The following is a 13,232-nucleotide window of genomic DNA, read 5'->3' on the forward strand; positions in this document are numbered from 1 at the left end:
GGTCATTATGAGTTCAAAGCCAGCCTGAAACGTCAGTGAATTCTAGGTCAGTGTGGGCTAGAGACACCTAACTGTGGCTCCGTGACACTGAACAGTAAGCCTGCGCTGAGGCTTGGCCACGGGTGGCACTGAAGACTGTAGGGCTAAGATTCCACCTCGGCGAAGAGTGCGCACACATACCGTGCCCACAGCACAGGGCGTGGCCCTGGCAGGAAAGAAAACATAAAAATAAGAACAGCCATGCTAACTGGGATTATTCTCATCAAAAAAAAAAAAAAGAAAAGCCATAGCCCTTAATCCCAGCACTCAGGAAGCAGAGGTGGGAGAACTGCCGTGAGTTCGAGGCCACCCTGAGACTCCATAGTGAATTCCAGGTCAGCCTGGGCTAGAGTGAGACCCTACTTCGAGAAAAAAAAAAAAAAAAAAGCCAGGTGTCCTGTCCCTATGAAAGATACACTGTAACAAAACAGACACTAAAATGTAAGCCATCCTTCTACGTTTCAATTCATCCACACACAAGCTTACCTTAATAACCTTGGAACCAATCTTATAGGATCCCGAACTCAGTTTCTGAAGAGCCCGAAATGCATCTTGCCGATGAACCATGCAGACATATGCACAGCCCCTGGGCGGAATCATCTGTGGGGAAAATCCTTTTACAATGAATGGAAAGATGGAAACTCATCCGCCATTCTGTCTTACTGAAACTTAACGTTCTGACTACTGACTCAAGTACAACTGTTGATAAATAACCAAAATTTCTTCCTTGAACAGTTTATCAGTACAATCATATACATATTATTAGGTTCAAAATACCAAAACAAACCCAATTTGGCTTCATTCTAAACAATATTGTGAAATTTTCACTATCATCCATCCATTTATTAAACACAAACTATTTTAAACAATGTACAGCTCCATTTACAGAACAGACTAAAAAAAAGAATGGGGCCAAATTTTTCAGTAAATTCACTATTTTATTCTGAAGAAAAATATATTTTTTCTAACTGACATACTGTAGTGGTTGTTAATATCACATCCTTACATAAAACCTGTGCTGACAATACAACAAATAAAACTCCTCAGTGGGGCTGGAGAGATGGCTTAGCGGTTAAGTCCTTGCCTGTGAAGCCTAAGGATTTCAGTTTGAGGCTCAATTCCCCAGGACCCACGTAAGCCAGATGCATAAGGGCGTATGTATGGAGTTCATTTGCAGTGGCTAGGGGCCCTGGCATGCCCATTCTCTATCTATCTATCTGCATCTTTCTCTCTATGTCTGTCACTTGCTCTCAAATAAAAAAAAATAAAGAAAATAAACTCTTCAGCCTTACAACACAACACTATGGTTTCCAGGTACTTCTGCACATGAGCAGGAAAATAGCTTTCTGACCAAGGTTCAAAAGATTGATTTAGGACTGGAGAGATAGCTTAGCGGTTAAGCTCTTGCCTGTGAAGCCTAAGGACCCAGGTTCGAGGCTTGATTCCCCAGGACCCACGTTAGCCAGAAGCACAAGGGGGCACATGTGTCTGGAGTTCCTTTGCAGTGGCTGGAAGCCCTGGCGTGCCCATTCTCTCTTTCTCTCTGTCTCTCTTTCTCTCTGTGTGCCTCTTTCTCTGTCTATCACCTTCAAATAAGCAAACAAACATAACAAAAAAAAATTTTTTAAAGATTGACTTAAACCGGGTGTGGTTGCGCACGCCTTTAATCCCAGCACTCAGGTGTCAAGAGGCAGGAGGATCACCGTGAGTTCAAGGCCACTACAGAGTGAATTCCAGGTCAGCCTGGATTGATCTTTAAAGCATTATACCGTTCTATAAACAATCACTTTATAACATTATCTTGAATCGAGCATTCCAGTTTCTTTCTGAATAACTCAGGCATTTTACTTCATTATTATTTACTAACCATAAACTTTCTGGTCATAAAACATACCTTCTCCTCAGCTTTGTTAATGCCAATGTCTGGTGTCAAACTTCTTCATCTTTCTAACCTCCCATTCTTTACCATACAGTGCCATCTTTGCACCAATCTACTACTCTTCAGGCTCATCAATGTCCCAACTGTGTAGGTGCCATTTAAATTCTAAGACATTCCTCACTTTTCAAATTCTAGCAAAGCTAAGAACATGGGTTGCAAAACTTCCAACTTTTCACCGATTAGGTTTTGCCATGGGCATTCACTTCACTTCACAAAAATAATTCAGTCTACTACTTTTAAGTACTAAGCTTCCAAATAGTGACAATGTGGGGATAAGCAAAAGATGCTCATGGAACAAACACACCCAAATGCTGCTGGGATTTAAAAAAAAAAAAAAAAAAAAGAGCACAGAGTCCTGGCCGTAAGAGAGAAGCACGTGTGGACTTGTGGTGTCCTGAGAACAAGGTGTCTGTGTCCCATGGACATTTCTTTTTTTTGTTCTGATGTCAAAACATGTCTGATCGCCAGGCTTGGTGGTGCATGCCTTTAATCCCAGACTGGGATTACTACGAGTTCAAGGCCACCCTGACAGTCCATAGTGAATTCCAGGTCAGCCTGGGCTACAGTGAGACCCTACCTCGAGAAAAACAAAACAACAACAACAAAAAAAAAAGAAAGAAAGAAAGAAAAGAAAAGGCAGACAAGACATGTCTGGTATAAGTGAAGGCAAAGAAGAAACTTCAGAGAGCTTTCATCACAACAGACTGTGCAAGATGGCAGGATTTGGACATGATTAAAAAATGAAAATATTTAGGGCTGGAGAGATGGCTTAGCGGTTAAGCGCTTGCCTGTGAAGCCTAAGGACCCCGGTTCGAGGCTCGGTTCTCCAGGTCCCACGTTAGCCAGATGCACAAGGGGGCGCACGCGTCTGGAGTTCGTTTGCAGAGGCTGGAAGCCCTGGCGCGCCCATCCTCTCTCTCTCCCTCTATCTGTCTTTCTCTCTGTGTCTGTCACTCTCAAATAAATAAATAAATAAAATTTTAAAAAAATAAAAAAATTTAAAAAAATGAAAATATTTGAATTAACCAGCTGCTTGTGAGGTTCCACTGAGATTGCATGTACATGAAAAGAACATAAGAAATGGAGCTGGAGGGCTTGATGGTTAAGGAGGCAGGTTCGATTCCCCAGAACCCACCTAAGCAGACACACAAGGGGGCACATGCACACATGGTGGGACATGCGTTTGGAGTGTGCAGAGGCTACAGGCCCTGACGTGCCAATTCTCTCTCTCTGCTTCTCACTAAAAAAACAAACTAAAAATTAAAGAAGATACTACATGGCCAAACACAACTTAAATAAAAACTTTTAACCATACAAGACAGTCAAGCTTAGCCATATAAAGAATAATGGGAATTAAGATTAGAAGGAAAACTGGCTGGGCGTGGTGGCGCACACCTTTAATCCCAACACTTGGGAGGCAGAGGTAGGAGGATTGCCATGAGTTCAAGGCCACCCTGAGACAGTGAATTCCAGGTCAGCATGAGCTAGAGCAAGACCCTGCCTCAGAAAACAAAACAAACAAACAAACAAAAAAAAAAATTAGAAGGAAAACTGGATAAATATCTGGAATAATGAAAGTTTCAACAAATATGCCAATTATAACACCACCAATGAAGACTACGAATTTAAAAATCTATTAAAACCAACGGCAATAAAATACTTCACGGCTTAAGTTTTATTTTACTATTTTCAATTTACACAACTGAGGAGGTCCCACAGTCAAGAGAATGACCTGCACAGACATAAGCAATTAAGACAGGCTAAGAATGCCTGGCATACAAGTTAAAGAAATGGGCTTCAAAAGAAAATAATCCTGTGGGTTTTAGTTTTCCTGCCTAATGTTAATAAAGAAAAAAGACGGAAAAGATGGGAAAGAAAGGACAAAAAATGTAAAAGAAAGGAGAGGGCAGTGAGAGAGAAGGGGAAGAGAGAAAAGAACAAAAGACCTTACATGCAACTGAGATCCCAATTCTAGTTGCCTCTAAGCACTACTTAAGTGCTGTGCGTAGGTGGAGACAGAATGAAAGAGAGAAATAGTTCATGTTTTTGGGAATCCAATACAATATAAGCTCTATGAATATTTTTTAGAATGCCATTAAAAGGGAGAAAATTAAGAAGAAAAATAGCTTAAGAGCAAACACAGATGTGTGTTATGGAAGCTAGATACTACTACTAGGATTTACTTTTTACTTTTCTTATCTTTTTTTCTGGAGGGGGTGAGGGTTGAGGTAGGGTCTGACTCTAGTCCAGGCTGACCTGGAATTCACTACGTAATCTCAGGGTGGCCTTGAATTCACAACAATCCTCCTACCTCTGCCTACCAAGTGCTGAGATTAAAGGCGTGTGCCACAAGCCCAGCTCTTGTCTTTTCTCACTTTGTGTTTCTCAGACAGGAATCTCATCATGTGGTTGAGGATGGCCTCCACCTTCTACATGAGAGAATTACAGTAAAACTACGTACTTTTCAATCTTACACTACTACTTACGAAAGACATACTTACATTAATGGATTCAATTTGTCCAAACTCTTCAAAAAGGTTGGTTAAATCCTGCTGAGTTGCCTTCTTGTCCACCTGACCAACCCAGAGAGTTGTGCTGCACACTGAGGAGACATGAGACAAGGAAACAAAATCACACATGTACATATTCATGTCTTTCACCGACAATAACAGATCAAATTTAATGTTGTAAAAATACTGTTTAATGGACACAGCTGTTAGGCTTTAAGCCAGCTGAAGTCCCAGGTAGCCATTCTCAGTTCCAGAGCTGACTTCCTGCATGTCTCCGGCCTCCTACCAGTCTTGAGCTTCACTGGGCAATCGACCTTCCTCCCACCTCAGAGGACTGGTAGAGAAAGCAGGAAGGACGCGCTTTGAAATCCCACCCGCCCTCAGGTTCAAATGGGCAACAAAGTTGCAGAACTACTTCACACTGCAGTCTTATCAATGAACCTTCCAAGTGACTTTCAGAGGAAGTAGATGTTTCTCCCCAATGCACAGACAAATATGAAGACTGCATTAGCGAGCTACATGATCTTTAATGAACTAAACATCCATAGAGCTACAAAGGGGAAATGTTTGAATTAAGATCCTTAACCTACCATCATTAAAGTCTTGAATACCAAAAATTCAAAGCCACATCTTTTCAATAACTTTATGGGACACCTTGCTATATACTTTAGTTGTAGTGCTCTTGCCTTCTTGAATAATTCCTTTAATGGAAGACATTTATTTAAAAAATATTTACCCAAGCGTGGTGGTGCACGTCTTTAATCCCAGCATGTGGGAAGCAGAGGTAGGAGGAGATAATTGTGAGTTCAAGGCCACCCCAAGACTACATAGTGGATTCCAGATCAGCCTGAGCTAAAGTAAGACACTACCTTGAAAAATAATAATAATAACAATAAATTAATTAAAATGAGTAATAGTTACATAGACTTTCAGGTAAGATGATGGCATAGTAACCACAAGAAAGCAGCCTAGGGGGAAAATAAACAGAAAAACAGCAAAATGCACTCTTCTACCAAAAAGCAAAGTAGTATAAGGAATTATCAACCGCAGCCGAGAAGCAGGAGAGTCCCAGAGCTGCTAGGAAGCAGCCAACTACTCAGCCTGGGCTCCTGCCATGGCCTGAAGGGAGGACCGCAGGGAGCCGCTGTGCGGCTTGAGAGAAAGACGACCACGGAGAGCGGCTGCGCAGCTCCAGCCCAACTTCAGGCACCTCCACAGCCTCCCCTCACAACCACCAGAGCTGGCAACCACCGGAGACCTGGGGAAGGGGGCTCGGCTACACAGCACCCAGCACCCAGCACAGGCAACCAGAGAACCCGTCCCAGTGATCTGGCCAGTCTAAGTGAGCCCATAAGGAAATGCAGAGGACCTAGGTGATCAGGCAGCAAAGCAGACAGGAGCCATCCCCAAGGTAACAGGGCCTGCAGGACCTGCCCCAAAGCACTGGAAATGCGAGCTGCACCTTCCATGTCAGGACAGGTTATGTGCTAGATTTGAAGGTTGGTTTGCCATTCTTTTTTTTGGGGGGGGGGCCGGGGGGGGGTTTCAAGGTAGGGTCTCACTCTAGCCCAGGCTGACCTGCAATTCACTATGTAGTCTCAGGGTGTCCTTGAATTCACAGTGATCCTCCTACTTCTGCTTCCCAAGTGCTGGGATTAAGCCACCATGCCCAGCAAATTTGCCATCCTTAAATAAACTGTACTTTGGGGTTGACCTTTGTTGCTTCCTAATTTATACTGCCTTTGCCTTCTTCTTCTGTCAGTCTTGGGGGAAGGGTCTCACTCAGCCACAGGCTGACTGGAACCCTTTACAGAAACAGAACCTCAGCCTCCAGGTTGACAGAATTAAGAGCGTGGGGCAATAAACACCTTTAGGGACGTGGTTAGATTATCTGCTTGTTTTACTTACTTATTTAATTATTTATTTATTTAGGAGGAGGGAAGGAGGCAGGGAGGCAGGAAATGGGCATGCCAGGGTCTATAGCCACTGCAAACTAACTCCAGACACATGCGCCCCCTTGCACATCTGGCTTACTTGGGTCCTGGAGAATCAAACCAGGGTCCTCTGGCTTTACAGGCAAATGCTTTAATCGGTAAGCCGTCTCTCCAGCCCTATCTGCTTGTTTTAATACTGACTCTTACATAAATAGGCTGTGCTAGTTTTGATTGTGTACATTACTCAGTTGAATTTTAGAATTTGCCTTTATTTTGTTCCACCTAGCCTAATAGAATACTTGCATAACAGGTAAACCAAACACCTAGGGTCACTTATGCAGTTACTCTGGGAGTAATATAATAGCCACACCTGGCAACTTAATATCCTACCCTGAAGATATGTGACATCAGATTTGCACATGTAAAAATACTGCAGATAATTAGAAAACCCAAACATTAAACTAACTCAAGATGCAAAATAATACAAGAAACACACACACAAAAACTCAAGACGATATAATTCCACCAAAAATCATAAATCCATGAGAAATGGCCACCAGTGACACAGATTTAGATGAAATACCTGACAAAGACTTCAAAAGAATGATTACAACTATGTTCAAAGATACATGAGAAGAAATCAAAGGAATCAAAGAAAACAAATTCCTGAAGGAGAAGACAGGAAAGCAACTTAATGAAATGAGGTGGTCAATACAAGAAAAACTAAAGAAATAGAAATACTGGAGAAATTAGAAATGAAGTACACAGTAAGTCGGAAAAAAAAAAAAAATCTGTAGAAAGTCTCACCAGTAGAATGGGTGAAGGAGAGGACAGAATATCTAAATTAGAAGACCGGGTGACAAATCTAATACAGTCTAACAAAGAGAAAGGCAAGCTAATAGGAAGGTAAGAATGGGAATTTCAAGACATTCAGGACACTACAAAGAGATTAAACATAAGAACTCAGGGTATAGTAGAATGAGAAAATTTTACTCCAGAGGTAGAGCAGGCAACAAAATCATAGAAAAAAAATTTCCCCCAAGTAGAAAGATGCCAAACTAGATACAGGAAGCTTTTAGAATGCCAAACAGACAAAACCACAAAGTAACATTCCTCACCGTATTATAATTAACTACAAAATACACAAACCAAAGAAAATATATTGAAAGCAGTTAGAAAAAGCAACTCACTTATAAAGCCATGTCCTTCAAGACAACAGCAGATTATTCAACACAAAATTTAAAAGCCAGGTCTTGGAATGAAGTATTTCAAGTTCTGAAAGATAACAACTGTCAACCAAGATTACTTTATCTAGCAAAGCTACCCATCCAAATTGACTGAGAAAAAAGGACATTCCATAACAAAAATAAACTAAAGGGGGTGGGGGTGCATGGTGGCAGACGCCTTTAATCCCAGCACATGGGAGGCAGAGGTAGAAGGATCACAGTGAATTTGAGGCCACCCTGAGACTACACAGTGAATTCCAGGTCAATCTGGACTAGAGTGAGACCTTACCATGAAAAACAAAAACAGCAATAATAATAATAGGCTAAAGGAATATATGACCGCTCTAAAGAAACACATGAAAGGATCCTTCACACTGAAGAGAAAGGAAATAATGCACATAGGGAAACAGAAAAAAAGGAACCACACTCAAATAACAGTTAGTAAAAGGGAATAAAGGGAAATCAGGAAATACTACAAAACAAGAATGGCAAGAATAAACACATACCTTTCAATAATAACTCTTAATATCAATGGCCTCAATGCTCCAACCAAAAGACACAGTCTTGCAGACTGGATTAAAAGAAAGGATCCATATGTTTGTTGCCTCTAAGAAACCCATCTCTCCATAAAAGAAAGACAGATACCATCTTAGGGTGAAAGGGTAAAAAATGGTATTTCAAACAAATGGGTCTAGAAAACAAACAGATGTTGCTATCCTAATATCTGACAGGATAGACTTCAAACCAACATTAGTTGAAAGAAAATTACACAGCAATCTCCCTCATGAACAGAGATGCAAAAATTCTCAAGAAAATATTGGCAAACAGAATATAAGACTGTATCAAAAAGATCATTCACCCACACCAAGTAGGCTTTATCCCACAAATGCCAGTATGGTTCAACATAAGCAAACTGTTAAGTGTAACACACTGTATAAATGGACTAAAGGACAAACATGATTGAGCTGGAAAGATGGCTTAGCGGTTAAGGCGCTTGCCTGCAAAGCCTAAAGATTCATGTGCAACTCTCTAGGTCCCATGTAAGCCACACACAGTGATGCAAACATGCAAGTTTGCACATGCACACTGGCGTGCCAATTCACTCTCCCTTTCTCATTCATTAAAAAAAAATCACATGATCATCACAATAGATGCCATGAAGGCATATGAAAAAAATCCAACATCCTTTCATGATTAAAGCCAGCCCTACAGAAACCAGAAGCAGAAGGAACATATCTCAATATAAAGTCTATTTTATGACAAGCCTACAGCCAACATAATATTAAGTGGGGAAAAACTTGAAGCTTTTCCACTAAAATCAGGAACAAGATAAAGGCATCTACTATAAGTATGTATGTATGTATGTATATATATATATAAGACATAGTACTAGAAGCCTTAGCTTTAGCAATAAGGCAAGAAACAAACATAAAAGGGATACAAATTGAATGGGAAAAGATCAAATTATCATTATTTGCAGATGATATGATTCAATACCTAAAGGACCTTATAAACTACCAGCAAACTGTTAGAACCAATGAACACTTTTAGCAATGTATCACGATACAAAATAAACATACAGAAATCAGCAGCCTTCCTATATACTAAAAATAAACATGCTAAAGATGAAATAAGGGAATCCCACTCAAATTGCCTTTAAAAAGATGAGTAGGGCATGGTGATACAGGCCTTTAATCTCCACACCTGGCCGTAGGAGGGTCACAGTGAGTTTGAGGCCACCCTGAGACTATATAGTGAATTCAGGTCAGCCTTGGCCCTACTTTGAAAAACTGAAAAAATAAATAAAGTACCCTGGATTAAACCTAACCTAGGAGGTGAAGGACCTTTACAATGAAAACTTTAAAACACTCAAGAGGGAAATTGCAAAAGATATTAGGAAATCCATATTCTTTGATTAAAAGAAACAGTATTGTGAAAATATCAATCTTACCAAAAGCAATCTACAAATTCCTCATCAAAATTGCAATAGCATTCTTCACAGAAATAGTAATTTAAAAAAAAAAACTTAAAATTCATTGGAAGCACAAAAAACCTCCAACAGCCAAAACAATTTGAGCAACAAAAATAAAGCTGGTGCTATCACCATGCCAGACTTTACACTGACCTACAGAGCCATAGTAAGAAAACAAAGACAGACACACAGATCAATGCAACAAAATAGAGGACCCAGATGCAAATCCAGGCAGCTACAGCCATCTGATTTTCGACAGAAATATTCACTGGAGAAAAGACAGACTATATAACAAATGGTGCTAGACAACTGAGTACCTATAAGTAGAGGAACGGAAACAGGTCCTTCTCTCTGTAAGCACAAGAATCAAGTCCAAATGGATCAAAAACCTAATACCAGACCTGAAACACTGTAACTCCTAAAGGAAAACACTTCAACATATTGGTATAGGTAATGACTTTCTGAATATAACCCCAGATGCTCAGGAAACAAAAGTACTAATCAACCACTAGGACCTCATGAAATTACAAAGCTTTTGTATACTACCAAAGAGACAACCTACAGAATGGGAGAAAATCTTTACCAGCTATATATACAAAGAACTCAAAAAACTAAATGATAAATCAAACAACAAACAACCCAATTAAAAAATGGGCTATTCATGGGCTGGAGAGATGGCTAAGCGGTTAAGCGCTTGCCTGTGAAGCCTAAGGACCCCGGTTCGAGGCTCAGTTCCCCAGGTCCCACGTTAGCCAGATGCACAAGGGGGCGCACGCGTCTGGAGTTCGTTTGCAGAGGCTGGAAGCCCTGGCGCGCCTATTCTCTCTCTCTCCCTCTATCTGTCTTTCTCCCTGTGTCTGTCGCTCTCAAATAAATAAAAAAATGAACAAAAAATATATATATATTTAAAAAAAAAAAAGGGCTATTCAGCACCTGGTTGTGGTTCTTCCTTTAAAAAGCCTATGAGCCACTCCTTTGGGGTGGCAGTTCCAGCTCCCAAGTCTGGCTGCGTCCCTCATTGATCAGTTTTGTTTTGCCTTGGCTTTAATAAACTTCTTTCTGGCTTTTACTAAAAAAAAAAGGGGGGGTAAGGCTATGGAAATAAACAGGGAGTTCTCAAAAGAAGAAATACAGCCAGGCATGGTGGCACACATCTTTAATCCCAGCACTTGGGAGGCAGAGGTAGGAGGATCACTGTGAGTTCAAGGCCACCCTGAGACTACACAGTGAATTCCAGGTCAGCCTGGGCTAGAGTGAGACCTCACCTTGAAAAACAAAAAGAAAAAATTAAAAGAAGAAGAAATACAGGTGACATATAAACATCTAAAAAAATGTTCTACATCCTGAGCCATCATGGAAATGCAAATTAAGACTACTCTGTGACTCCATCTCATTCCTGTAAGGATGGCTATCATCAAGAAAACAAAAAACAAAATAAAATAAAAAATCCTAGAGAGGGTGAGGAAAAAGAGGAACCCTTCTACACTGTTAATGGGAATAGTACAGCCATTGTGGAAATCAGTGTGGAGGTTCCTAAGACAGGTAAAAACAGATTTACCATATGAATCACCTATAGCAATCCTAGGCATATATCCTAAGGACTCTTCTCAATACATTACAGATGCTTGTTCAATCTTGTTTATTGCTGCTCTCTTCGTAAGAACTAGGAAATGGAACCAACCTAGATGTCCTTCAACTGATCAATGAATAATGAAGATTTGGTACATTTATACAATGGACTTCTATTCAGCAGTAAAAATAAAAATGCATATGCTATGAGGAAACACATACCAAAACATACACACATTATAATCAACAAAATAAAACATAGTGGCACATGCCTTTATTCCCAACACAGGAGAAGCAGGATCACCATGAGACTGAGGCCAGTTTGGCCGGAGTGAAACTCAGCTTCCAAAACAACCACCACCACCACCTCTCAGTAACCTCATATATATACAATCTGCTTTCATTCAATCACATTGTAAAAACTTGGAACAAAAATACCTACTTTTCAATTCCCTTTTCAGCTTCTTAGCCTGAAAATTTGGTTGAGAGATTTTATAACAAAAAGCTAATCTGTAACATGTATGAAAAGAATAAATTACAGAAGTAAGTTACTTACCACTTAATGTTTTTGACCTAATAGGCGGCAATCCCTTCTTCTGCCTTTCTTTTTCCCTTTCTCTGGCTCTTCTTTCACTTGAGTATGAGCGTGAGGATTTCCTCTTTCTCTCCCTTGAGCGGGAGCGGGATCGCTTTCTGTGCTTGCGCTTGCGGGACCCCGACCGGGACCTGGACCTTCGTTTTCTAGGAGATCTACAAAGTAAATTTTTTGGTTTTATGCCTAATGACAATGTTATTTTTTTCATCAAATTTCTCAATTTTAAGTCTCTGATATTTGGCTACCTCTTAAAGTATCTTATAATACCTTCAAGTATTAAACCTATTTTGCTCAGGTCTTTCTGCTATGACAGTCAGTATTAGTCATGAAATGTTTGTTAAGTGATACTAAGTCATAGTGATTATTCAGAATCAGGACAGAGGAAGGAGGAAGAACAATATTCAACAAAAGGTCTCGGCTCATTTTCAAACAGAATAGGAATGAAACTCCACAGAAAATAAAATGGCTATTTAGGTGAGCAAAATGGTAAGTGTTTTAATGGGGGAGGGGTTGAGACAGGACTGGCAAGTCAGGCCCTCCAGCCACTGCAACTGAACTCAAGAGGCATGTGTCACCTTGTACATCTGGCTTAAGTAGGATCTGGAGAGTCAAACATGGGTTCACAGGCAAGCACCTTAACTGCTAAGCCATCTCCAGCCCGAAGTGTTACATTTTTAAAATGAAAAACAGTGAGGCGGGCAGGTGGCACACACCTTTAATCCCAGCACACCACTCGGGAGGCAGAGGTAGGAGGATGGCCGAGAGTTCGAGGCCACCGAGACTGCACAGAGAATTCCAGGTCAGCCTAGCTAGTGTCAGGCCCTACCTCGAACACCAAAAATAATAAAGTCTAAGAGTGACAAAGAATGGCTACAAGTCGACAAATAAAACATATGCAGGACATGCTTTCAAATGGCATGGCATTATAATTAACATGTACAAAAGTATTTTGTAGGGTCTGGAGAGAGGACTTAGCAGTTAAGGCACTTGACTGCCAGGACTAAGGACTCGTGCTCGACATTACAGGCCCCACGAAAGGCAGATGCACAAAGCGATACATGTGCACACGCACGCTCGGTGGCACACACGTCTGTAGTTCCATCACAGTGGCTGAGGGTCCTGGCGCACCAATCACCAATTGTCTCTTTCTCTCTTTCACTCTCTACCACCACTCACATTTTCTTTAAAAAAGGGCAATCTGTTGGACTTTCTTTAAAAATATGTATATATATTTTGTGGTATTTGGGGGAGCATTTCTGATATTACTATGAGATAAATTGTAGTACAAGATACATAGCTTGACTTAACTGCTTGCTGTTCAGAAGCAAAAATATCCTAAATTAAGCATCATCCTGGCAGCCAACTAAAATTGACTATAATTCAGAATCACACTCTCAATAACAGTTATTACTGTTATGTTAACGACTCAAACAACAGGCATATAAACA

General features: G+C 40.6%; 1 protein-coding gene across 5 annotated transcripts in view; it reads right to left on the reverse strand.

Annotated features, from left to right (window-relative positions):
* Positions 1-13,232, reverse strand: part of Scaf8 (SR-related CTD associated factor 8) — a 214,537-nt gene that overhangs the window by 125,566 nt on the left and 75,739 nt on the right. For all 5 annotated transcript variants that reach the window (XM_045158857.1, XM_045158858.1, XM_045158859.1 and 2 more), the window contains 3 exons: positions 11,746-11,939; positions 4,480-4,580; positions 526-639 (listed from right to left, as the gene is read on the reverse strand). In XM_045158857.1, the coding sequence (XP_045014792.1) occupies positions 526-639; positions 4,480-4,580; positions 11,746-11,939 (409 nt within the window). The remainder of the gene's footprint in view (positions 1-525; positions 640-4,479; positions 4,581-11,745; positions 11,940-13,232) is intronic.

Source organism: Jaculus jaculus, chromosome 9 (assembly GCF_020740685.1).
Source record: "Jaculus jaculus isolate mJacJac1 chromosome 9, mJacJac1.mat.Y.cur, whole genome shotgun sequence".
Taxonomy (NCBI): domain Eukaryota; kingdom Metazoa; phylum Chordata; class Mammalia; order Rodentia; family Dipodidae; genus Jaculus; species Jaculus jaculus.